The following is a 26940-nucleotide window of genomic DNA, read 5'->3' as shown; positions in this document are numbered from 1 at the left end:
AACTTCTTTTTCAGTTTTTCTCAGAAGTCTTATTTTCTGCCATCTTATGTGATATAGTGAACTACAGAATTATTCAATCCTCAGGAAAATTATTTTACACTGATGAAAATATTGTGCATACACACTCATAAGGAGTGAAACTTTTGTCTTGCATAATAAATAATAGAAGGAAACTAATTATATTTTCAAGTCTTGAGCATAATAAATCCTGGCTTGCAGTACTATAAAACAATTGTCTTTTTAAGTATATGGTCTAATCTAACACAAAGAGGTTGTATATATGGTAGTTCCGGGTCACAGTACACTTAAATTGAAGTGACTGGCAACACAGGCTGAAGTAACATCAAAATAAAGCAAATAAATATGTGAGCCCAAGTAGTTCTGAAGAACTAGCTCTAAAGAATTCCAGTTTCCTGTTGATCTGCCTCCTACCATTGGTCAGCCTCTGTGCTTAAGATAACTTCCTATGTGTGCCAAGAGCGCTAACAATGTTTTTCTTCCATTTACTGTCAAACAAAATGTCACTTCCATGCGCAGTCTTTCTATCATCAAGGTACTTTAATGGTCTATCTCCATCAGGCCACCTATTTTCATGACATTTGTGGAAGAAAAATTATCTTTGGGACCTCTAGCCTCTACTTTATGTTTGGCTGGATTTGGAGAGCACAGACACAAACAGACTTTACAAGCCTTGTTTCCAAAGGAAATCACTCTAAAAAGATATTCTTCTGCCTTTTCTTTACAAGAAGTGATCTCATTGTAATCAAAACGGATGTCCTATAAAAGACAGTGGAAGGTTTTCCCATTCAAACAAAAGATAAACAATTAACACCACCCAGTATCAGAAGAATAAACAAGCAGTTGTGATAGACCAGTGACCCCAATGAAGGCGTAATACTCTGTTACAGCAGTAATGCTCTGTTTTGGAAGGGAGGCAGGATTTTCATATCCCGCCTTCACCACAGATTGCTGGACCCCTTCTACAGCTACTACTTAATGTATTTTTGATCCAAAACTTATTCAGTTCCTTATTAGATCAGTTTGTTTTCCATTACTATTATTTCTATGGGGAGATTTCTTCTGTTTATAATATCCTGTATGGGAATACAGCATAGATCTTTAGGGTTCACATGAAAGTGAGGAAAAATACTAAATGAAGGTAATATGAAGATTGCCCAACTCTACAAGGAGTCATGGGAAAAAAATTGCAAGAAACATTCTCCAGCAATAAATGCTTACAGTTGACATAATTATAGCAAATGACTCTTAAATAGTCACGAAATTATGAAAAAGGATAAATAAATGGTCCAAGGAGTCACTTTCCATGGTTGGCAGGATGAACACAAAAGAATAGATTTTTCTGCTATTTGGGTAAGCTCAGTAATATGGTAAATGCACTGAGCAGCTAAAATAGCAGAAGTAGCCATGGATTCTGCAACAACTATGCTGCAAACTGGAATTATGCAATTGCACAATCCTCCAGGTTTCTGAATCTCATGAAAACCTCCCTGTCACCAAACAGTTTCACTTTTAGGACATGTTTGTCAGATATCACACAAATTCACCTAAACCTTTTTACTTTTGTCTCATCTGACATATCTTTGGAAGAATAGTAGCATTATGGGCTCTGTTTCCCAACCAGTATAAAAGTAATACTCAGGACACTGATATTTCTGATTATTTATTATGGCACCTCAAAACATATAAACTCCATTGCTAGGTGTTTCAAATGAGTCCGAAAGAAATAAAATGAGTTTTTAAGGCAGTATTTTAGATGATTTTGGTTAAGAATTTTTAGAAAGTTACTAGACATGAAATAAGAGTTTTGCTAGGAAAACAAAGAGTCTTCTTAAAATAAGGCTTCCTTTCAATAAAGCATGTATGTGTTTGCCTGTTTATCACATTTTTTGACTTATCAATATATATATTTTGAGATAAGTGTGGTTTTGAAACATGAGAAAACAAACTCAACCTGAAAATACATTCCTGTACTTAAATACAAACATCTCATATTTTATATCCACACATTGCTATTTTATTTTCAAACATGCAAGTTTGAAAAAACTCCATAGCCTGACTATGAATGCTTTTTCTATTTCAGATTTTACTACTTTAGCAATTAAGGATTTAGGTCAAAATTTGGCTTACTATTAATTATATTAACTATGTAACTTTCATTATCTTGTACGGAAGGATGTTTGTAGTAAAGCCTAAAACCAAAGTGATTTTTTTATAAAACCTCACTTTAAAATTCCATTAGAGTAAAAACATTTTCACTTCATATATTTGACAATTTTATTTAATAGCCTCATAAGTTCATAATAGTTACATAATAGTTACATCACGGCTTTTAAAAAGAATTGCACTCAGCTACTCAGTCCATTGAAATACTAGAAAACAGGGAAAAGGAAAATATGGAGTGAAAAGGAGCTCTGTCCACTGAACCAAGTTGTTTGCAGTAAGTTCCTATTGAACCAGATGATGTCCTCATGCTTTCTGGTAGACTCTAACACACTTGACACCATTCATGTCACATTCCTAGAAGATAAAGAGATGGATTTATTAAATTTGCCTCAGTACAGACTATAAGGAAAAAAAAAACCTTTTAGAGTTACATTTCAGGCTACTGGGCAGCAGCACTCAGGGATCAGAAAGCGAGACTGAACTCACCACCACCAATTGTCCATCCACTAGCTTCCTTGTTATTATGGTCTTCTTGCCATCCCATTCCTGCTCCTGAATCAATGACCCATCATCTTTTAAGCTGACAAGGGTCTGAAAGAAGAACCTGAACATCAATATTTTCCCATGACATCTGATGGACACTGAGGCTTTCCAACACATTATTCCAAATGAAAGATTCCCACCCCAACTCACTCAACAATAATTTTGTCATTGACATCTACAGAGCCAGGATAGTATCTTAAATGTTTTATTGATCTTCTCCTTTTCATAACTCACTGCTCAGTCACATTTCCGCATCAGACAGACCTTTGACAGTACTCACAGCTTCAATTAACAGGAGCAGAAGATGTCCTCTGTTCATCTCTTTGTACATGGGCTTTGAGCATTTGTGTAACACTTATCTGATCTTGCAATAATAGTTGAATTGAGAGTATGTGCCTGGAGGGAGGGGGGTGGTACACAGAGAGCACTCACACTAGGAAATGAGACATTTTTGTTTTACCTCCTTTTGGATAAATATTCTCCCTACTCGGTGCAAGGAGAAGTGCTTTGCTTTGTAAAACTGGAGATTAGGGACTGTGATTCAAAGGGCTGCCTTGCATGTCTCTGATCCCACCCCACACTGAACCAGGCTCTCTTGTTATGCAAATATGAGACTGAGACGTTAACCCTAGGGCTGAATTGCCTCTGATTAAACATCAATGGCATTTTTTCCACAGGCTTCAAATGAAGTGGTGTTTGGCTTTAACAGGGATTTAGAGGTCTGTTAGTTTTACTAAAAAAAAAAATGCTTCTCCTACAAAACGAAAACAACAAAATACACAAGACCATTGATTTCAGCATTTTCCCTCTTTGGAATTCACTTAATCCACGTAAAAAAAAAAAAAAAAAAAAAAAAAAAAAAAAAAAAAAGAAAAAAGAATTTATTTATTTCAATGAGACTTAAAGAGACAGCCCCACATCAAATAAAGCATTGTTAGTGCAGATGTCAAAATTGATTTTAAAACAGTATTTCCATCTGTAAAACACCCAAAGAATTGTGCTTTTTCAATAAAGTCTAGTATACTGACCTGAGTTTTCCTGCCATCTAATGTATTTTCTTCAAATTTCTCATCAAGCTTGAAGCTGACCTGTGAAGTTTTGAAGGTGCTTTCTGTTTTCATGGTGATTGTGTCCCCGTCCTTAATAATGTAAACATCTGGTTTGGCCATGCTTCCCATTTTTCTCATGGCCATACCCACACCTGCAAGGCAAGAGGCACAGTGTCACAAAGTCAGCTAAACCCTCAGGCTTAGGGCCACACAGGAATTCAAATACCTAATTCCCATTTAATTAGGCACTTAGGTACACTTGAGAATCAAAGCTCAAGAGCAACAAAGAAAAAGGATGTTTTAAATTTTCCAGTGATGAGGAAGGAAAAAGAGCTTATTCCCTTCAAGTTCTGAGCACTTTAAAAAATTCTACAAATTATTTTTAATTGACAGATGAATACACTTTATTTCAACTCACTCAAGAAATACCCTTCCACCACTTTTTACACAATTGCCAACATGCCATTTTTAATAGAATTTCATATTCTACATCCTGTATACAAAGTATTGAGTTGTGAATTAGAAAACCACTATCATGCAAAACAGTGCTTACACATATGCACACACACGCAAAAAAAAAAGATCACAAAAGAAATGAAGAAATAAGCTTTGTGAATGGCTGAAAATTCATCAAAACTCTTCAGCAAAAGAGATTCACCCTGCCTCAGCCCATGCATGCACTGTTTCAGGGGTTTTGAATCTTCTTGATCTGAAGGACGAAAACACAAATAAGAGGGTAGCAAGCAACGAATGTGAATCCATCAATCTGGAATGTGCAGATCTAAACAGAGAAGTGATATGCAATGAAATGGAGCCAAAAGTGCCACCAAGTCAGTGAGTGCCTGGGCTCCACAGCTGGGGTAATTAGAAAATCTTGTCATGCATCAGCATGACACTCCCCTGGGCTTGCACAGGATACCTGGGTGAGGGATGAGTCCACAAAGCAAAGATTAGTTTCTTTGAGAGGTGGCAATAAAGTACTTTGCAGACACTACTTCAGACTCAACTGAGATTCCAGGAGAGAGCCTTAAGCTTGAGCCCACAGAGAAAAACGAGTCATCCTCAGTTCAGCTTTTCTGACCAGAACTGGAAACTATTGCCACGGTGACCCACCCCCACACACCCCATTGTTGTCACCCTAGTCTAGGGTCATCAGTGATTTATTTGATCAGCTACAGCTTGGAAGCTAACAAAATAGAGATGAGCTGCATATGTTTTCCATCTGGCAAGGAGTGAAATTCAAACTTCTTTGTCCTCAAATGTTCTTTTACACTGACTGAGCAGAATTTGCATGATTTCATTTATGGTGCATCAATAGGATCAAAAGCAAGAGAGTTTTCTAAATAGCCAGAAAAGGTGAAAAACTGTAAATGGTTCCTAAAGCGTGACTTGGAGTAAATTTAATTGTCTAAATTGTAATTGTAAAAAGGAAAAGTGACTGGTTTATGATTGCAATCCAAAACCAAACAACACTCAAGTTGCTGCCTATACAGGGGAGGTGCTCTGCAGTTGCAGCACTTAATTTCTACTTTGAAGTTGCAACCTGGCACACGCCTAGGTCTGGCTGTTGGACATGAGCACCACGATATCATAATCCATGGCTCAACAGAGCTGAGTTTAAAATTCTTGATTTTCCTCCAAAGTCTCCCAAAGGCCTCAGTCCAGAAGGGTTTTTCACATCACAGCTATCACATACTGACAGATCTCTCAAAATATAATTACAGCCACCACTGTCTGCAGAGTGTGCAGAGACATCAGTGTCTGCAGTGACACCTTTTGTATTTTGCATGAAGAGCACAAGACCTAAATTCCTTCCTCTCCTCCCTCTAAATACAAGGCTACATTTTCTGCCTCTTGAGAAAATATCCTGGCTTTCATCAGTGAATAAATTGCAGAAAATAATAGCTCCTGGTCTATACAGACACTGCCAGGTAACTATCACCTGTCAGCCAGGACGCTCACAGGAAGGTGGTAAATCTGAGCTTGCAAAGGAGGCTCCTGGTCTGTTAGGTCTATTCTTCATTTGGTAACTCCGTGTTACAAAATGTAGGGCAAACCTGGACGCAGGAATAGCATGCCAGGACCACCCCCCTCAGATAAGGGTGCCGCTACCCACAGGAGAAAACAGTCAAATAGCCTCCGCCGGGGCAGCCTGCTGCCAGCCACCCATAGGCAGCTGATCCAGTTAGGCTTTCTCTGGAGGAGACACCCAAGGTGACTCCACGAGGAGGCAGCCCCGGCTCAGCAGGTCTGTGTGGCCGCCCCGGGCGCGATGAGCCAGCCCCGCTTGGGCAGCAGCACTGCCGTGCGGCATCTGCGACCCGCCGCCCCTCCCGGGCCCCCGCCCCGGGCAGCCCCGGCTCCCCGCCCCGGGCATTACCCGGAGAGGGAGGAGCGAACCGGTCTAATCTCAGCCGGACTGCTGGCACGGGTTGGTAATCCGGGGTGCTGCGGCGGGAGGGGGCAGCGGGGAGGGCGCAGCACAGGGCGGCGGGAACGTGCCTGCCGCCACTGACACCTGGCTCCCAGCAATTATTACGGTGCAAAACATCGTGCCGACATCTTTAGGACGGGGAGTCGGAGGCGGCAGCTCTCCCGGGAAGAAGGGTCTGCTCCCAGCCAGCAGTCCTCCCAAGCGCCGGGGGAGGGGAGCGCAGAGTCCCCGGTGCCGCATCTCGGAGCATCGACCCCGCAGCCGACGCCCACTCGTGGCTCACGGACGGGCTGCACCCCACCCTCAGGTCCGGCTCCAGGACCGCGTTCGCCGCGGACCTTGGACAGAGCCTCGCCGGCCAGCAGCCGCGGCGACAGTGGCACGTCCCCGAGGCGGCATCGAGGCATCCATCCCTCCATCCACCCATTCCTCCCTCCCTCCCGGGGGCAGGGAGCTGCCGGCTCCTTACCCAGCTCCTTCATGTACTCTTCGAAGCCTTCGCTGGAGATGAGGCACCATTTGCCTAAAAACGGGTCGATAGCCATGGCGGCGGCGCTGGAGCTGGCGACGTCCCTGGAAAGCGTAGAGACAGGAGGACGGGCTGCAGCAAGGCTGCGGTCGCCTTTATAGCGGGGCCGGCAACATGTGCCGCCGGGAAGAGCCAATGGGGCTCCCGCCGAGCCCCCGCCCGGCGAGTCCCGCCCGCGGCAGCGGCGGCAAGAGCGGGCACGCCGGGATGCAGCCCGCCCTCCGCCCGCACACGCACACGCACACGCACACACACACACACACACACACACACGCACACACACGCACGCACACACACACACACACACACGCGCACACACACACGCACACACACACGCAAACACAAACACACACACACGCACCCCCTCTCTGCACACCGGGACGGGAACGCCCAGGAACGGTGGGACACTGACTGAGCTTCACGCCAAGGGATGTCGTGACCTCAACGCTTCTTCGGACACAAAAGCGTCAGGCACCTACCGTGGCGAAAGAGGCCGGTGCGCTGAGCACTGGGCACTCATGGGTTTCAACACGGACTCCGAGATTCTGGCGCCAGGGAAGTTAAAAAAACGAAGTCCTGGGCACTGAATGCTAAATTGTGCTCTATATATATATCATATTTTTTTGAAGGATAATTCAGGAATGAAGAAGCATCATATAGCACAGAGACAGAGCAATAAGGCATCAGCATTCCAAAGCAGTTTATTGGGATTGATTGTCAGCCTTCCCAACAACCCCCCAAATCCCACTGGTATATCACATATTACTGAACTATAGCAATCCATAGCTTGCTGCAACCTAGGAACACACCTGTTACGTACACACAGTGATCAGTTAGCAAACAAGATTGATCAAAATACAGAACTAATGTGGGTACTTGCAGTACACAGGAAAAAAAGCAAAGCCTGAATGCAATCTCATGTTTTAGCATTGGAAACATGCATATTTGTTATCTTATTTTCAGTCCATATTGAACTGCAATACCCTAATTCCTACTTCTTAAAGGAAAACACTGCAGCAGCCGCTACTGTACACTGGCACAGAAGTGGCGTCATAAAATATACGCTGTTAACAGGCCCTGTGTGGTTCGGGCCAGTCTTTTGCCAAATTCTGCCAGGTGAGCAGAGAGATTTACTGTCATGTTCTGTGAGGAAGCTGCTATTTCTAAGTCACAACAGAAATCCTGATTCCAATGTACTCCAAAGATTTGTTTCCACCATCAGGCTTATGCCAATCTCTGTCTCTTTTGACTTTGTATCAGACTGGATGAAACCCACAGCTACTTTCTCCAGTTCAGAAAAAGAAAAATGTGAAGATACACCTGGTGTCTGGAGGGGTTTTTATGGAGTAACCGTCACTACACTGCTAGTACTTTTGTGGAGAAGTTTGAGGTAAAGGTGTCAAACCCAGAAAAGACAGCAAGGGCTCTATGCTCATTCCAGCATTTAACATGAGAAGGTGCTGTGAAGCCAAGACTTTTGGAGCAAGGAGGATGCTTTCCCTTATGTTTTACAGCGATGAAACTCTGTAGGGTGGTTGGAAGCTTCAATACTTTGTAGCAAATCAGAGTTGTCATACACAGAGTAAGCAGGTAATTTTTGAAACTGATTTTTTAAAAAGAAATCCTTCTGTTTAACTATCCTTACCTACGGAGTTGCCTTTAATTACCTTCTGCTTCTCCAACTATACGCTTGTTTTTAATATGCAAACAATGCTATATGTCATCTGCTCATAAGGAAGCAAGACAGGTTGCTTTTTTTTTGTTATTAAGTAGGTACATTGAAACACAAGACTTTCAACTTCCTTCCACTTTTATCTTTTCTTTTTTTAATCTTTTTTTCCCCCATCTTGTGCAAGATACTTCAGAGTACATTTTAAATTAGGCTGATGTTTACTAACTAATTTGGAGTAGTGGAACCAACATTCTGTCCATCCTGCAGTTCTTCTCTGGTTGCTTACAGAAAGGATAAATGAAAAACAATTAGATTAGAGATCAAACAGAATCATCCTTCAGGAATTAAGAAGTCTTCAGTCTCATAAAGCAGAAACAATCTCTAGAAATAGAAATCTTGGCCTTGTTCCATGTATGCTAGCAAAGAATTTTGGATCCACATTTCTGCAGTGCTGGCTGCAGATGGCTTACGATATGCAAATAGTATTCAGGTATAAGTGCTGATAATGCAGCAGAAGATGTAAAATCCACTATTTCCATCTAGTGGTGAGACAGTATTCCTGGATCTTAAGTACCTGGATCTCCAGCTACATACCTGTGCACAATGTTGCTACATTTTTGAATCTTCCCATAAGTCATTTAGTCTGATTCATTCTCCTTACAAATTTTTCAGGTCTAGGCATGTAAGTTCATACAAGACATAAGAAGAAAAGAACTCTTATTTTTATTTTATGACTGTTAGGATACAGTGAAAAATATCTCTCAATTTTTACAAAGTTCTAATGTTTTGCAAATTAATGCAGTGATATGGATTACTGGCTGTGATATCACACATTACATCTCAAAACTTTGAAACAGTATAGTGCTGAAATTTGTGGTATCTCACACAGCAAATAAAGTAACTAGAGGGACCAGAGATGTATCCTTCTGAGTAAGGTACAAATGGCCTGGGCTACAAAATATACACTGTTTTTTACCTTGATAGTACAGTATGTATATTGGCCAAATATGGCTCTTACTTTGGGAGCCAAACTAAAATGTTCAGATATCCAGAGCTGCTTGAGCCACAGAGATTCATCCCTGTAAATCTCAGTTCCTGCCTGGTTCGAGGCTGACATGACGATCAGACCTTTTTTGTTTGTGTAGTCTCCTCTCTAGACATACTCAAAGAGAAGCAGCAAATACATGTATTCCTACAGAAAGCGCTGAATTCCTGTGCCACATATTACTGTTTCAGTGCAGACAGATTAAATTCTCTGAAGTTTTGCTCATTTCCACATTAGACTATATGTTGTCCAAGAAAAGGAGAATCAAATTTACAATGAGAAGTGTGAATTTTTCTGTGGAAATTAGCTGCACGGCAAGCACGTAGCCACAGTTAGGAGCAACCGCCACCTTGGCAGCTTGGGCCTGCCAGGGTGAATGCTTTCCAGAGGTAGTCAAGCTCTTACACCTTGTGGGAGGGGAGGATATTACAGTCCTTCATTACCAAGTGCAAAAAAAATGACCAAGGCAAAAGAGTGCACACAGACCTTCGTTCCACTCGTTTGGGCAGGTGTGCATCGTGCAGTGATGCTTCATCTGATGTGGGAGCTGGGAAGCTGTAGCCAGCAGTTTGAGGTTTCTCTTCACATAGCCATAGCATTACCCACTGCATGCAAGCTAAGCCATATTTTGTCTTTTGGAGTTGCAATACCTGCTACTTGGGCAGGGCACAGCACCACCTCCTCATCTGCAACATATCGCTAATCAGGTTCCATAGGAGGTGTAACTTTTTCCCTAGACCTTTACTCATTAAACTTCCCATATGTTTAACCTGGAAGGAACCCAATCTGATAGCACTATACTTTCCTTTACTGTGAAAAAGGGAGGACCTTGCTTTCTTTCTAGTATACAGATATATTGCATATATACAGTACCTTTTCTAAGAGGTAGGCTTCTTCTAGACAACATTACATCTTAAGAAAGTCTTAAAAATTGTCAGGAAAATTGGACACCACAGCCCAAATGTTACTCTTCAGCCTATCCCTAGCTGTGGAAAAATATTAAAGCAGTCCTTGAATAATAGTTACTCAGCCCCAAGGCATGGATGGGAAAAATTGCATAGGTAGCACAGCTTTGTTTCTGTTTCCTTGTTGTACAAGTGCGGTTTTCCCTTCCCAGCCATGTCATCACCAGGTACACATGATGAAACATGTGCTATGGTTGCATAGCTGGCCTAAGGAAGCTTTACTCCAGCTCAAGAGCTGTTTGCTTGGGCAATACTAGACCAGAAATTATGAAGCAACAAAACATGAACCTGCAAGTTTTCCTTTGTATGTCAATATGCACAAGATCTTCCAGCATATTGGCATTTCATTACCTCTGAGCTACAAGAGCTGGGCACAGCCTGTGTCTGTCAATGAACTTTGTGCGACACATCTGTTTTCAAGTCAGAACAAAGCCATCTTGCTCTCCAGCATGGAGCATGGGTCCAAATAATCCTTGTTGTAGATCTGGATGCTGCTGCATCTGCCCTAGGTAGCCAGCTGCCAGGGATGTGCAGGCTCACGTGTGCCCGTGTTCAGCACCCAGCCCTGGAGTCCCAGCCCTCGCTGAAGCCACAGAGTGTTACTATAATGCAATTAACACACTGGCAGTCCCAGTGTATGTCCTGTATGTTGTCAGCAGCATGTTCAAAGCAAGTTTAAAGGGAAATGCTTACACCAAGGGCAAAGTTTACTGTGGCAATGGTGTGACTGCTCTCGAACTGTCCCCTGCCTCAATGGTGAAAGAGAAAGCTCCAGAAGCCTGCAGTGACTGGAAAGAGGAGTCCATGCTTCATTTTCCTCATTCCAGACAAAAATGACCTGATGTCAGATCCAGCCCAGCTCGCAGTGACTGCAGATGTGTTAGCTTGTGGCTAACTTTGGAAGCTTTGAAAAGCCTTCTTTATTTAGCAGCAGTATCTACTTTTAATAGCAAACATCCACCCATTAGAATAAAAATGTTTTTATTTATCTACAGAATTTGATAATCAGCACAGCTATTACAATGCTAAAAAAGAGATCTTCCATAGCTGTAGTTTTAGCAGTGAAAAGGCCTTTGATCCACGTAAAACAGAAGCACATTAGCAGGGAATACCTGCTCACAGAGGAGACTTTCAGAAAGCAAATACTCTGGCTTGGCTTTTAGAAACCACAGATGTACAAAAAACCCCATCCCAAAGCTCTATAAATAAAGACAAATACCCCCAAATAAAACCTCCAACTTTGTCCTTTCTGTGTGGTCTGGAACAATAAGGACATAAGGGCAAGGACAAGGAATGTAAAAATGATTCGGAATAAATAATGATAAAACAAATATTTCTACCAATGATGAATAATTAGCCTATGAAATTTGGAATCACAAACTACAGATGTGCCCACTGGATCTTAGAGGGGTGTTAAAGCTTTAGCCTTTTTTTTGATTGCATATCAGAAGCAGAGTTTCACTACTATGGATATTGATCAACCACTGTGAAGGTAACCGCAGGAAAAAAAAGGTTTTATAGTTATAACTATAGTTATTCATTAGTTTTTATTCTCAGGATGTCACAAGATGGGCATCACAGGTATAGAAATTTAGCAGGCAGAGCCTGACACTTATCCTCTACAGAGGAAGGGTCTTTGCATTGTGATGGGGATACCAACACCCTTCTCAGCAGCGTTGGAGTGAGAAGGACTGCAACTGCTTCTCTTCCTGTCGAGCAAAATCGTGTTGTACAGTGTTAGGAATATGTGTAGGCTGTTTACCTGAATAGGGCTCCCAAAGGACTTCATCCTGTGGGGACAAGGGCTTAGATGTGAAATAGATGCCTGGGGCACTGTTGATGGAGGTTCCAAACAGCACAAGTCTCTTCACACCTGCACACAGCAGGAAGAAACAGGCTCTCTGGGGTGCCACTCAAAGTATTAGCTTCCCATTCTGACTCGCCTTTCAGAGAAGACCTCCTCTTCCATGGACTGTAGAAGAACATAGGGTAAAACCCTTTGGAAGCTAAAGCTAGTTTTTACTATTATCCCATTCCTATTGTCAACATACTAAGTCTTGTCAAGAATCAGATGATTACTTATTCCTTTCCTTCAAATAGCTAGATTAGTATCAAGTTAAGCTGCACATAAAAGAAAAGGTGCCCAAACCAGTCTCAGAATCTATCCTGGGGCAGAAGCATAGGAAAAAATCAGGGAACTGTAATGTAATTTCTTACCTCCTTACAGATTTTCTCTGTTCTAGATGTTAGATACGTAACATCATCTCTTGAGACACAATCAAGGACATAAACCCAAATACTGTGAGGCTTTTCAAGTTTAGAAGAGCAAACTGGAGGATACCTGCTGATCCTGCATGGTTGCCTGAGATGCCAGAAGCAAGAATCTTCTTAGAAGATCTTTTGAACCCGAGTCATGTAGTCAACCCAAAAAACCTCTGCTATTAACACTGCCCACTTTAAAGCCCACTTTAACTCAGGCAGAATCTCTAGGCTCTGCTTTCAGGTACCACTTTGAAACTCCTCAGGACATGATCAAAACAGGTCAGCAACTCCTTTGCCTTCACACCCCTAACATCTGTCCCTGGGCACAGCTTTAGTTTTGTAAAATCCTGAGAAGACCAGCTCAATGTAAAGAAAATTTGTTGTCAAGTTAAAAATGATCAGAAGCAAAATAGCACCTCTACCAGTTCATGCTGCTCCATCTCAACATTTATCAGCTTACAGAGCAAGGTTAAGCAGGAAGCAGAGAACATGCAGTCGTCTACCAGCAGCAAAGTACTTTGGCTGCTTGAAGCTATTGCATCCTCTTGGTGGACAATAAAAAAGGCTCAGAAGAGTGACCCAGGCCTTCCAGCGGGAAAAGGTGAGATCGGATGAGATCAAACAGTACCAGTAAGGAAAAAGGCTATTAGGCCAGGAGATGGAGAAGGCAGGGAAGTGCATCTGGAAGAGGCATCGCTGACAGGTGACATGTCAGTCTCAACCTGACTCCAAACCACCCAGAGGAAAAGCAGGGCCTGGCATTCAGGGAAACTGGTTGCAAATGTAGCTGGTGAGGTGGGCAGTGAGCCAGCAAATCTTAAACTGCAAGGAGTGTATTCATATGCAGGAGATACATTTGGAAGCAAGTATCTTGAGAACTGTGAAATACAGTCCAATGATATTTATCTTTGGAGGATTTTTTTTGGCTTTCCTACACCATATAAACTCCTTAGTCATTCAAAATTCATATACAGTAGAGGTGAAAACCAAACCAGAACTATGATTCTTCCATAACCAACAGGGCAAATACTTAGATGCAATTTTCTGAAATTAGATTACACTTCTTGTATGTTCACAAACAGCAAAAGCATATTAGATTGCAACATTTTCAAAATAATTGAGATTTAAAACATTTTTCTCTACTCCAGTGGTGTTTACACAGCAATACTGTATTGCAGCCAGTTTTTCCTACTATATGTAGCATGAAACTGCCCAAACTGAGATCCCTGCAAATAACAAAGAATAGAAGTTGCAGTGGCATGCATGAACTGCCTCCAACAGGATGTTTCTACTTGCTTATACCTTGCAAGAAAAGCATCAGAACATTGCAATTTTGCACTTATTTGGGCCAGCTAGTAGTTAAAACTTGCTGCGTAAAACTTGTGTGTTAACACTTGCAATGTTCACCAACACTGATGCTCCTAGTTGAAATCTTTAATATAAAGATTTTTTCTAAAAACAATGCTGCAGATACTTAAAAAGGGAATATTTCAGCCAGGTAGTGTTATCTGAACGACATATTCATCTGTTTCAGGACTATTTTCCCTATGCACTGATAAGAACTTCTAAATAAATACGTATTTGTACAATAAACAGATCTAAGATGATTCTAAAAATGGTTTTAAATCTCCAGGCATTAAAGATTTAGCCATTTTACTGTCATTACCTGCTACCAGACACCTTACGTGGACATGGTGTTTGTATTTAGGTAATCCTAATGCTTTTAGGGCCTGTTCCAGCTGTTCCAGTTCCTTTCATAGCTGGGCAAGTGCCCACATTTTTGGTGGGGCAGTCAAGATTAGTGGGCTAAAGAATAATAACATGCAAAGTCAATGCTCACCCAGACATGCTTTGTTCTGCATGACTGACCTTAATACCCTGTACATCCCCAGCCCTGGACTGTGCATGTCAGGAATCTGACAGAGCTTTGTTTCAGTCAATCACCAGCAGGAACTGATAGTGTATGAACAGCTTGCAGCAAAGCTATCTAAATGCTCAGGGAAGAAAGTCATTACAGATTATCTTTAATGTACTTGAAAAATAAATTCGTACCTTTATCGACACAGTACAGGGAGAGCTAGTTTCTACAGATTAGCATAATAATCACCAGAGGAGTACCTTCTTGCCCATATTGCTTGCTTATATCACTTCAGTATCTTATAGTCTTGAGAATGCACATTTTTAGTTTTATTTTTCTGTCCTGTAGGTTTTCCTTTGTACCTTGTATATTAAAACACAAGTCATGACTTGTTTTTCATGACAAAACGTATCAGAGCTTTACCACCGCAATCTGCAGCTACAAGCACCCACAGCCTCAGCTTCATCCACTGAACTGTCAGCCATCTCTCAACAGCAACGTTGCAGGCCTTTGGCCTAATCTAAGCAAAAAGGCTGGGCATCTTTGGGTTAAAATGAAAGCACCTAGAACAAGTGTGCTTTTACACAGTAGGATGCCTACCCACGCAAGGAAAGAAAAAAAAAAACACACCTTTCTTTAACAACAGAAAGGATGTATTTTGGCCATAAAAAACTCAAACAACAATCTTTTCTCCCTTTTCTATTCATAAATATAAACCCTAATCTTGGGCCAAAAGAAACACTATAGAAACTTAATTATTATTAATAATTAATTAACCCATTTTAGTCTTTAGATACTTACAGATTTAACTATTTAAGACAGATCAAGCAAGAGTGTTTCACATTTAAACACAAGTTGAACATACTGATGTACAAACTGTCAAAGGAAGAAAAAAAAAATCACAAAAATCACTGATATATTACAGTAAGAGAGCTTTTGTGCACATGAATATATGTTTAACCAGGGAAAGAATAATTCTGCAGTGTTTTTTCACTTGAACAATTCTCACTTTTCCTGTAGAGGTGCTTCAGGCAAAGTCATACTATATGATGTTATTCTAAACTGGGAGGAAAGAAACCCAAAGCAAATAGACAAACAAAAAACCCGCCCTTTGAACAGTCTTATTTATATTTGATCTACTTCTACAGTACTCTTCTATTTGTTGCAAACACATGGGAAACACCCAATGTCTTTAGCACAGCTCTCCAATATAACACATCACCTTGACTTGAGCAACCTAATGAAGAAGTAGCAAAGAACCACCTTGCCAGTGCTATTTAAAATGATCTTCCTTTCAGAAAGGGCAGTGCCCATTTAAAAATCTTGGTAAAAGTAAGGTAAAACTAGTTTCATATTTGTGTGCTAAATCTGCTGCCAAATTAACTTTGGAAATATATGAACTAATTTTAGAGAAGTCAGGCATCTGATTAACAACAGGTAGAACTAATGCCTCTCAAGTGCAACTGCAATTCTCAAAACTGGAATCACATTTTCATTATGAACTAGAACAAAACTGATGCACATGAAACACACGTGCAGCTGACACCTTCACCTGCACAGCCTGAGATCACCTCTCCTGAACCCACAGAGCTTTGCAATACAGATGAGACACCTAAGCAGTTACCTTAATAAATAATAGGGTTGGACATGGGGCTGTAAACATCAAATAAAGCTCTCCCTCTGATCTTCATAAAGTAGTTAATGAAATAGCCCAAAAGTGACAAAAATATTGCAAACCTGAACTTCAAAGATAGCCCTTTTCTCCAATTATCGAAAAAAACTAACTGACCTTTCCCTTTGAGTTAAAGGTTCTTGTTCCGAACAAGTCTCTGAACTTCCTAGCAGACACTTGTTTCTAAACAGAGACTAGTTTTCATGAACCTTAAGATATTTTCATGAACCTTCAGATACATTAATATAAGCATTTAAAAAAGTAGACAGTATCTTAGATTTAGCATTTTAAGAACTGCTTTTTTATGTGTCTTTTCTGAAACATTTGTAATGCTTTTTTGAGGGGAAAAATGTTTGCTGTAAGGCATTGATGCTTTTGAGTGCTTTAAGATGTATTTCAAGGAAATAATACATCTGAAACCATGTGGACCATATGGTCTGTCAATAATCATGTTAGATATTTACTTCCGTAAATATCTAAAATTAGTTAGTTACTTTTAGATGGGATGAGTAGTTCTACTGTGTCTTGACAGTCCCATTACCTTGTTACTTTAATTGCTGAGCTAAATTTACAGTTAGCAGACTTCCCTTTTTCTTCAAAAAGACAGGAAGAAAATGGTAGGAGCTCAAGGACAGATGCATTATAAACATAGTATTACAAAATCCACTCTATTTGCAGCCTGCTGTCCCTCAGCTGAGTCAATGATGAATCCTTTGAAAGTTTTCTTCAAATTTTTACTAAATTTAATAGTTTTCAAAAAATAATAACCAGTCTAATAATGCTTTGCACTACAGTATAGAGAAACTTTGGAGGAAATAATGTCCAAAGATATCTGTCTTCATTGCAATATTAATTTAATAGCTAATGTGTATTATTCACACTGATATGCAAATACACGTGATATTAGTCCGACACACAGCTGCTCAGAGAGATGCAGTCATGCATCTTAAGCCACTCTGACCCACTGGTATTGGATTTGTTGATCCACTATGTTCTCCTTCAGGTGAAGACAGGGAACATTTGAAGGGTTCATTCTTCTGCATATTAAACTGGTCAGGGTTTTGGCCATCTCTCTCAGATTTTCTTGCATAGGAGAAAAGCCTTCGTGTAGTCTGCTGTTTTTAACACACATAAATGCAAACACACTTGCTTCTCTGTTCTTCAGGGACTCTTCTTGCTTTTCTGTTCTTCCTTAAGGTCTTTTGCATTACATCTGGACCCCAGTGCTGTTAACATTTCTACCGTCGTCAAGTTGGCTCCCTTCATTATTAATCGATCTCCATCAGCTGTAAATGGAAAAAATCTTAAGAAATCACAAAGTCTAAGTCACAATTACTCTAGTGTGCAATTGTTTTGTATATATAAGTCCAAATAACCTGTTCATCTTGTCTGATTAGAAAGTACTCTACTTACTCTGATTATGCACCACCACCAAACAAACAAATTAAACTGCACACAACACACATTTAATTTTCATTTCTGAATTGCATTATTAAAAAATCTGAAAACATTTGTCTAGGTATACCTATGGTAAGAACACATATTTGAATGGCTCATACTATACCTCCAAAATCATCTAACAGAAGGCACAGAAGGCATTGAAAGATCATTTCCACACATGGCTCAGCATTTTAGCAGCCTATTGTCTACGGTCCATTTAACGTACTTCTCTAGCCAAAACAACAAATTGGTTTACACAATCTGGTGGTTGTGATGGAAAAAAATAGAGAGCACTGGGATTTCCAAAATTCTGAAAGAATTTATTTTTAAATGGGCAAAAAGCAGTACAAGTATTGTACCCAAGTTAATTATTTATTTTTGCAAGATTTGCAAATACAAAACCCACACCCAAACTCATATAATGCAATACCATGCATGCCATCCAAGTTCCAGGCCCCATTTGCCAACTAGAAGAGCTACAAACACTTCCCTGGAAAAAAATCAGCTTAGAGTTCAGAGCTGTAGCTTTTGGCATAAGTGAAACAAACTGTTTTGGTTTTACACTGTGAAAAACATTGAGCTTTACTGCTTAATACATCAGATCATAGTTAGAGACAAGGATGGGAAAGACAAGCATGGGGGAGGGAGGAACAAGCAACATTAACATTGAAATAAGTAGACTTTCCTAAGCAAAACAAATACCATTCAACACTTTTGGCATTTCCACCAATTCACTAAATATATGGAAGTTTAAAGATAAGGGGGTAGCATGAATCAATAATAATGAAAACTTTAATGGGCTACATGACATATTGGTCCATTACAGCACAGCAGGAAAGAAGATGCAGCCAGAGAAAAGGACAAAAGCAGCTTAGAGCCATCTGTTCACAGCCTAGAATCTGGGCTGCCTCCAGAACTGCTGAAATTTCCACCATCAATTCCCTGCCTGCTCACTGTGCCCTCAAAGGAAACCAAGAAATTTGTTGTACACAGTTGACCTCATTCTGCAAATCCATCTGCACATGTGTGGCCTTACCCATATGAGCAGTTCCTTCAAACTGCAGAGGGAGTTACTCAGTTGCAAAAGCAACTAAAGGTATTCAACTTTTGTTCTCAATTCTGAAATGCTTCCACCACAGGTAACATTAAAAAAAAAAAAATATAGAAAGTGAGCAGATTCTTACATCAAAACAGCTACATTTAGTTTCCTGGAATTGTACCTGTCTGCAAGGTACATAAATATGTCACTACACAAGTACATTCAGCTCTAAAGTTAGGTCAGTTTTTGGATCTAAAATCTATCAGATGTAGTACAGAGACATACATACACATTTATCTAGATATCAGGCTGTTAGTGATTCCTCTTTCTTTTTATGGATGAGAGCCAAAAAAAATAATCATAGTAAAAAAAAAATAATAGAGAACAGAATAACATTGTAACACAAACTCAGAAGGTCTTTTTTTTTTAAAAAAAATGAGCTCCTTACCAAACATGACATCTACAAGTGGTTCAGATCCGTCATGTCTCACATCAGCAGTCACTTCACAGTTTCTATTAGTAGCTTGGATTTTTTTATGGAATATACATTGGAGAAATTTTCTGAAAATATATTTGAAAATATATTAAGTATGTGGTAGATAGCAATTAAAATCAGTATATTTCTATAACTGATTTGCATATCTTGACATTGCTGGGCAACAAAGTATAAACAAAACAGGATTTGTATTTAGTAATTTCAGGCAGGAACTTCTTATATGAGAATCACTTTAAAAAATCCAAATGGGTATTCCTTATATACTAGCACGTAAAATGCACATAAAAGAATTTTGTAAAACTTCAGTGTATGCACCTTCTGTGTTTCTCTCAGCTGGGTTAGTAACAATAATAAAAAATAATCAGCAAAGTAATTTTCATTTTTCTTTATAAGTCATTTGCTTGCCAATATTTTCTTGTTTGGGTTTGAGACAGCATTTATTTACTTGACATCATTGGTCGCCTGTAAATTTCTGAAATGCATGACAGCTACTTGACATTCTAGAGGCTTAAAGATATTCTAAATTCAACTGTGGTACTAAATTCATTTTAAAAGTACGTGTGTCTGTAAAGTCATTGCAAGCCGACATTTTGCAACTGTTTGGTGCAGACCCACGCTACTCGAGAAGCACAATTCCTTAGGTTTCTCCAACAGTTAATTACCCAGGCAAAGGAGCAGCTGTTGCCTCCACTTTCTCCCATTACCAGCATTTGAAGGAGTTATTACATTCCCTACTACAGGATCAGCCACTCCAGGGCATCTCCCCGGGTACTTCGGTAAAGCTCAGTGCACGTATCCATCCATATGCAAGGGCCTACATTCGGGCAGAGACCCTCCAAAACGCACGGAATGAATCCTGTGTGCAGCCTGGTAACACCATAAGCAGAGCCCTACAACAAATCCCATTCTGAAACATCAAGGTTCTGCCTAGACTGAGCTCCAAAGGCCTGATAAATGCAAGCCCTCAAAGATCAAGATCACGGAAGCAGCTGTAGAAGTTTGGGAGAAGGAAGTTCTCCTGAGAGGGAACAACAGGTGCTAGCATTTCCCTCATGGTTTGCTACCAGGACTTCTTACTCTTTGCAGTGACAAGTCCCAGGGCACTGCTAGGACAGCAGGTTTTCCGGCTTCGCTTGGCACCTGCAGCTGCTTCCCCAAGGCACACATAACCCCTGCCTCCACCCCCAAAATAAAGAGAGTTAAAGGCGAAAGGCCCAGCGTTCGTGCCTGCCGGGAAACGCGCACAACCCGCGCGCCTGGAGGGCACAGGAAGGACGTTTACAGACAGGGGAGCCCGGGCAGAGCACGGACGGGGACGGCCCCAGCCCCGGGGACGGCGCTGCCCCCACGGCCCCCTCACCTCGTGCTCTCCACGTTGGGCTCGAAGGGGCAGAACCGGACCGCGATGCTCTTCACCGGCCGCAGCACCACGCTGATCTTGGACGCCATCTTCTCCCCGCCTCCTACTACAGCTCCCAGCAGCCCCCGCGAAGGAGCGCACAATAATGGCGGGTGCGCTGCCGCCCCGTGGGCAGGTAGGAAATGTAGTCCCTGTCGCGGCCGTGGGGCGGGGTCTCTGTGCCGGGCGGGCTCCCAGTCTTATGAGTCCCCTTTAATAACCCTCAGCACTCGACACCGGGCTCTTTCCTGGCTGAGGAGGGAGAGGGAGCAGTTGAGCGACCTGTCCCAACCCTTCCGCTGACTCTGTAACATAGCAGACCGGAAAAAAAACCCAAAAAGACCAAAAAAACGTAGTCATACTTTTGCCATAAGATGACATAAAATATCCCCTTGGGCTCTGCAGCAGAAGTAGCAGCCCCTGAGCTGTTAAGACTGGCACGCAGGAGGCAGAGAGTCTTCGTAGCGCTCATGGGATGCTATGGTACATAGAGTCTTTAGACTGAAGAAGCAGGGCTGGGTTTGTTTTCCTTTATGTTAAATCCATCCGTGTGACCTGGCAGCTTCTAATGTCTTCCAAGATGTAATTTGTTCAATACGATTGAATTGACAAGTATAGTCATAAAATCAGAGAATCACAGAATGGGTTGGGTTGGAAGGGACCTTAAATTTCATCTAATTTCAATCCCCCTGCCATGGGCAGGGACACCTTCCAGTAGACCAGGTTGCTCAGACGTCCATCCAGCCTGGTCTTGAACACTTCCAGGCATAGTGCATCCATAAGCTCTCTGAACAACCTGTTCCAGTGCCTCACCACCCTCACAGCAAAGAGTTTCTTCCTAATATCTAATCTAAACCTCTCTCTTCCAGTTTAATGGCATTCCCCCTTGTCCTGTCACTACATGCTGTTGTGAAAAGTCCCTCGCCAGCTTTCATACAGGCTTCCTTCAGGTCCTGAAAGGCCACAATAAGGTCTCCCCAGAGCCTTCTCTTCTCTGGTCTGAACAACCACAATTCTCTCAGCCTTTCCTTGTAGGAGAATTTTGCCATCTGTCTGATCACCTTCATGTCTCTCCCCTGGATCCACTCTAACAGGTCAATGTCCTTCTTGTGCTGAGGACCCCAGAGCTGGATGCAGCACTCCTGGTGGGTTCTCACAAGAGCAAAGTAGAGGGGGAAGATAAGGAGCAATAGGGAGCTGCCAATGCAGCTAAAGATAAGTTAGAGGCAGTATTCCACAGTATATCAAGCAGGAGAGAGACCTGTGAGAGACATTGCTACTGAAAGTGAACATGTCTGTTTGCTTGTTTGTTTGTTTGTGAGGGTTATGTCCAGCAGCTGCCCACCAGACCTTATGCAAAGCTTGGAGAAGAGGAGGCTCAATGATTATTGCTACTGGAAGGAGGATGTAGCCTGCTGGGAGGGTTGGTCTCTTCTCCCAGGCAACAAGCGACAGAACATAGAGAGGACAGTCTGAAGCTTTATCAGGGGAGGTTCTAGTTGGACATTAGGAGGAATTTCTTCAGAATGGGTGATTAGACATTGGAATGGGCTGTCCAGGGAGGTGGTGGAGTCATTGTCCCTGGAGGTGTTTTAGGACATGGCACTTAGTTCCATGGTCTAGTTGACATAGTGGTGTTCGGTCAAAGGCTGGACTCGATGATATTCCAACCTAAATGATTCTGTGAATATGTCTGGCTGACGGTGTCGTCGTGTGTTCGGGTGCCACTAGATGGCACGCACCTCCCTGGCAAGTGGCTCCACACACCGGGATCGAGGTGAGGGCTTGGGACGCTCTTGAGTAAACTGAGCAGCGATGGGATTCAAACACACGTTATGAGTTTCTGCGGAACAATCAATACAGATCCTGCTCTCGACCTACAGGAATTGCATTAGATATCCAGCATCCCTTAGAATGAATAACCTAATTTTAGAAGCTTCTCTTTGTTTATTCTGTCCTCTTTCTTAAAAAAGAAAATCACACAGTCATTGGGTAAAACCATCCTCTTCGCTGAGATTTAGACAAGAATTAACGAGCAAAGCTAAGCACAGTGGAGTCAATATAGTTTTAATGTTAAAAGTTTTTATTCTCTTTGTAGATATAAATTTTATTTATTTATTTAAATGTATATAAAGAAAATAAAAACATTTAAACCTTTTATTTATGTATGTGTTTTGTATAATAGTCTTTCCTCATGGAAGCAATGTAAAAAATAAGTTACTGTGAGATATCTTTTGAAAGACTGTAACCAATAAATAGCTGGTTTAAATAGAAATATTTCCTATTTATTAGGCTTAGATACAGGACCAGGTAAATAGAGTATTTTACATTTAAAATGCAAAAGACACATGACATTTCAACCTATCTTTCTTTGTCATAACACAAAGAGCTCAATGTATTTCATTTAAAATTTCCATTGGCTTCTATAGTGGCACTGAAGAACTAATATCAGCAAAGGACAGGGGAAGAAAGAATGATCACTGATTTTTCTAGGGGGTCCATTCTCCACACTGTTGATACTATGGCACTCACTGACTTAAAAATACGCATGGCAAAAACAGTTTTGTGTTTGCTCTTATTGCATTTTAATAGTAATTTCATGAAGAATATTTTGCTTACATTTTGCACAACTAAATGAAGAGAAAATTTTGTTTACTCCTTTTCATGCTTAGATCAGTTCACTTTTTGACTTTTATTGTCAGCATTAAAACTTGCATCTTTCCCTTCAAGCCATCTATTTGGAGTTATTGAAAACCATCTCTCCTTTTTCAAAGTAATTTTAAAATTTTTGAAGTCTGAGAGATTCCCAGTAACATGAAAGACAGGTATCTGGTCACTGAAAGACTCCATGTTCTATTTCACCTTTCAAAGAATAGCCTGTATCTTTGAAATGAAACCAAGTGTTCTTACTCATCCCTATGAATAGGAATATCTCTTCCTTGTTGACAACCAAGTCTTTCTGAACACTTACTCTAGACGCAATAGTTGTAGCCGATGATAATTCTGGTGAGAATGTGAACTTTTATAGTTACTTAATTAAATAAATAAACAGCAAAGTGACACAGCTATTAAAAACAAACCCAGGTGGTGGTTAACCACAGGCTGTTGGACTACCCTCAGTTTACACCAGAGTAACTCCAACTGACCTCTGAAGCACAATATTTAAATGCCGTTCCAGGAAATGCCTTGAATCGGTCTCTCCAGCTCCAGCAGGTAATCTGGGAACTGTTAAATGTCTGCATTTGAGATTGTTTTCTGGGGACATCCTTGGGAATCTGAATGATTCATGATTGTTATATCTTGTGATAATCATAACACATTTCTAAAGCATAGTATCATGAAGAAGCATAAAAAGATATATTATTATAATGGAAACAATTGTAGTATTCCTATCACCAGGTTGATCTTTTTTATTATAAATACTGCCTCATCCCAAGTCTATGGATTTTCATGTCATCAGTTTCACTGAAGTGTAGCCACAAGCCCATAGATGATTTATATCTCCCCCCCTACACACAGCTAGGAAAAACTGAAGCTGTGTTTTTACACTGTAGTTATGAAGACAGGCAGAAAAAAAGACTGTAGTAATAATTATACTAAGTCAGTTTTCCTCTTTTCTCATTGATCATTCCAGATCTCTTAGATCCAGGGAGAACTCTTCCGCTTTTCCCCATTTCTTACTTAATTGCTTTCATTTTCTGTTATGTTTTCTGACTATAGAAAGGCCCACATATCAGAACTCTTGAAATCTAATTTCTCTACAGTTTGGGAATGTCTGCTTTTAGCATCTTGGCTCCGGCTTTTGATTGCTCTTCAAACACTGCATGAGATAGGGTTGTCAATGCTGCATTTCAGGTAAGGTGTAACACCTCTGTGTGTTTATTTGGTTCTGAAGACTTGGATCATCTCTGCCTGTCCTTGGCTGATTCCCTCTTCCACCTCTTCATCCTTTTTTTTGCTGAGTCTTTCACTGAGTCTTGTCACAAATGTCAATAGGCCTGGAATTTATCAGTCCAAGACTAAAATTTAATGCTGCCTTCAGGGCAGTAGCCAGTGCTGAGGAGAAGTGAGCCAACACAAAGTCAGCAGCCTGCCTGATTTGCATGGAGATGATGCTTCCAGATGGCCACCCAGAAGAGGTTCTTTGAGAAAGAAGGTGCGCTGTGCCTGACAGGAGAAGTAAATTATTTCTGGAAACAGAAAAACACTCTGACAATTGCAGTATCAGGAAGCATATCTTTGAAAGAGCAATGGACAGAGATAGTCAAGATCACAAAGGACTTGTAGGAAGTCATTATAAAATACTAGTGCCACATTGAAAGACATGTTGGAATGAATTCCCTACCATACTGGAGGAACACTACTTACAGTCATAAAAATATAAACCAGTCTGTGTTTTATGTCTGGTTTTGTTTCTTCTTTTGAACTGAATCTTCTTATACCATATGGCAGTTATTGAATTTTAAAAATATTTCCCCAAAGACAAGAACTCATAAAGGTCCTTCATTCTGTGAAAATTGTAGAAGTCAAGCATAGTTTTATACTAATAGTACTACCAATTTTGCATTTCATTTATAAACCAATTAATAGTTGTATGCTGTTAATGTGGTTTTCAAAAATAAAAACAAAAGTAAAAACAACCAGCAAAGCTGCCACTTCAAATGAGCTTGGTTTATAATTACTTCTGAAGTAGTAACTTTGCATATCAGTTCAGAAAAGCTTTTATAGGATTGAATAAATAGATTCCCTAGTTGCTCTTTACTCCTCTGCAAACATGTATTTCTATTGCCCAAGGTTAACAACTGCCAGCAGAAATGTTTGCTAAAATAATAAGCAGCATTTAACTGGCTGAGAACATACTGTGCCAATTCCTGACTTTTGTAACTTAATTTCTTGAGGATAATACTGAAGTTTTTCGAGCTACGTCTTCATATGAGATAGAGCAAAAGCTTTACTTCATCTATTTTTTTTTCCCTGTCTAATAAATACTACATTAAATACATGCAGTTATCATTTGGATTTTTATGTTGATTTAAAATATGCAGTTGCTTCCAGCGAAGAAAGTTCATTATCATAATAGCAAAAGGCATAAAGGTGAGCTGAAATGAATGGCAACAACCCAAGGTTAGCACCCTAGTCCTTGAGGTATGGAATCTTTTCTTGAAATGCCGGGTAGATTAAATGTGTGTATTTTTACTTTAAAGGACCTTGGACACAGTGGCTCACAGGTGTCACAAGTATGCTCCCATTTGACAGATCTAACCTTAACAGAGTTATTATCATAGTTTAAGATGGGATGGATTTTCGGAAGTGCAGGATTTGGGGAAAGCAGTTGTATTAGAATTTGATCTATATTTTCAAAGACTTCCTGAAGGTTTTTCTGTGCTTCGAATAATTTGTTATGGATTCTGAGGAGCTCAGCAGCATATTGACATTTGTACCACTTTGCTAAGGGCATGCTTCAGTGTTGTGAATATTGTAAGCAAAGCAGTTTGTTTTCACTGTCTTCTGCTAAGAATAGCCATGCCTATAGATCGATGTTTTAAATTATTAGTATTGTCAGCAAAGTATAACAACACAACTCAATTGAACATGGTGACCAGAGAAGGTAGTTTCTCTATACACTTTAATTTTTTCCATGTCAGGAACTTTCAACTGATATTCTACAAGCTTATCGATGAACCACTTTTAACTTCAGGGAGGTATCCAGGTATTGCACACATGTTAGTCATAGAATACCTACTTAACACAGATAGAAGTTGAAACTTAAAGTGTCTAGTCAGCAAACATAAAGGAACTAGATACCAAAATGCGGGATTTTTGTACAACTATTTTCTGTAACAAGTTTCATTTCATTTTATCTAATTATTAGCATAAGTAAAAGTTATCTCCTCAAGACAGTAACTGTAAAGAATTCTTACCATATGAGTGACTAGAAGACTCTATTTCTTTAAACTTGAAAATGTATCAATGAAAATGCTAGTAAATTTAGTATTTTAATTCTAATACAAAGGAAGTTTGACTTACTGAGAAGCCATGATAAAAATATTTTGGGTTGTAAATTTAAATATGCCACAAATCCTTCATGTGACGCTCATTTTACGTTTGCAGTCCTATGTTCAGTTACATGAAAACCTCCACACCAAACCCCCTAGCAACTGGATCATGAATCTGTTGGTCTTACATTGTCCTAGAATAAGAGAGGCATGTTTGGTTAAAAGCTTGCGCAGTGCAGAAGAGTATGAGTCTGGTGGTGTCACACAAGAATTCCAGATGCAATTCAGTCCATTATATGCACTGACTTACTGCAGCAATTAAAAGCATAAAGATCTGAGCCATTTTGAAGTGTTTGT

General features: G+C 40.5%; 2 protein-coding genes across 2 annotated transcripts; both read right to left on the bottom strand.

The window, feature by feature from the left end:
* Positions 1–1665: 1665 nt before the first annotated feature.
* FABP5 (fatty acid binding protein 5) lies at positions 1666–6950 on the bottom strand. The gene is made up of 4 exons (XM_027750686.1): positions 6680–6950; positions 3756–3928; positions 2671–2775; positions 1666–2538 (listed from the first exon to the last, which is right to left on the bottom strand). The coding sequence occupies exons 1-4, from the start codon at positions 6753–6755 to the stop codon at positions 2488–2490; spliced, it is 405 nt and encodes a 134-aa protein (XP_027606487.1). The 5' UTR covers positions 6756–6950; the 3' UTR covers positions 1666–2487.
* Positions 6951–11385: 4435 nt separating this feature from the next.
* On the bottom strand, positions 11386–20649 carry MRPL53 (mitochondrial ribosomal protein L53). Its single transcript, XM_027750712.2, has 3 exons — positions 20549–20649; positions 19141–19253; positions 11386–17499 (listed from the first exon to the last, which is right to left on the bottom strand). The coding sequence occupies exons 1-3, from the start codon at positions 20635–20637 to the stop codon at positions 17375–17377; spliced, it is 327 nt and encodes a 108-aa protein (XP_027606513.1). The 5' UTR covers positions 20638–20649; the 3' UTR covers positions 11386–17374.
* Between the last annotated feature and the right edge of the window lie 6291 nt (positions 20650–26940).

This window comes from Pipra filicauda, unplaced genomic scaffold (assembly GCF_003945595.2).
Source record: "Pipra filicauda isolate LSUMZ 115617 unplaced genomic scaffold, ASM394559v2 scaffold52_size3558583_pilon, whole genome shotgun sequence".
In the NCBI taxonomy this organism is placed as follows: Eukaryota; Metazoa; Chordata; class Aves; order Passeriformes; family Pipridae; genus Pipra; species Pipra filicauda.
This window is presented reverse-complemented; position numbering and strand designations above follow the sequence as displayed.

Excerpts from the sequence above, each read along its gene's own strand:
- FABP5 (XM_027750686.1), bottom strand. The coding sequence starts at position 6,755 with ATGGCTATCGACCCGTTTTTAGGCAAATGGTGCCTCATCTCCAGCGAA. Across the intron at positions 3,929-6,679 it reads AGAGTACATGAAGGAGCTGG|GTGTGGGTATGGCCATGAGA; the intron begins GTAAGGAGCCGG and ends CTTGCCTTGCAG. Across the intron at positions 2,539-2,670 it reads TGGATGGACAATTGGTGGTG|GAATGTGACATGAATGGTGT; the intron begins GTGAGTTCAGTC and ends TTTATCTTCTAG.
- MRPL53 (XM_027750712.2), bottom strand. The coding sequence starts at position 20,637 with ATGGCGTCCAAGATCAGCGTGGTGCTGCGGCCGGTGAAGAGCATCGCG. Across the intron at positions 19,254-20,548 it reads CCCAACGTGGAGAGCACGAG|AAAATTTCTCCAATGTATAT; the intron begins GTGAGGGGGCCG and ends ATATATTTTCAG. Across the intron at positions 17,500-19,140 it reads ACTTGTAGATGTCATGTTTG|CTGATGGAGATCGATTAATA; the intron begins GTAAGGAGCTCA and ends TTCCATTTACAG.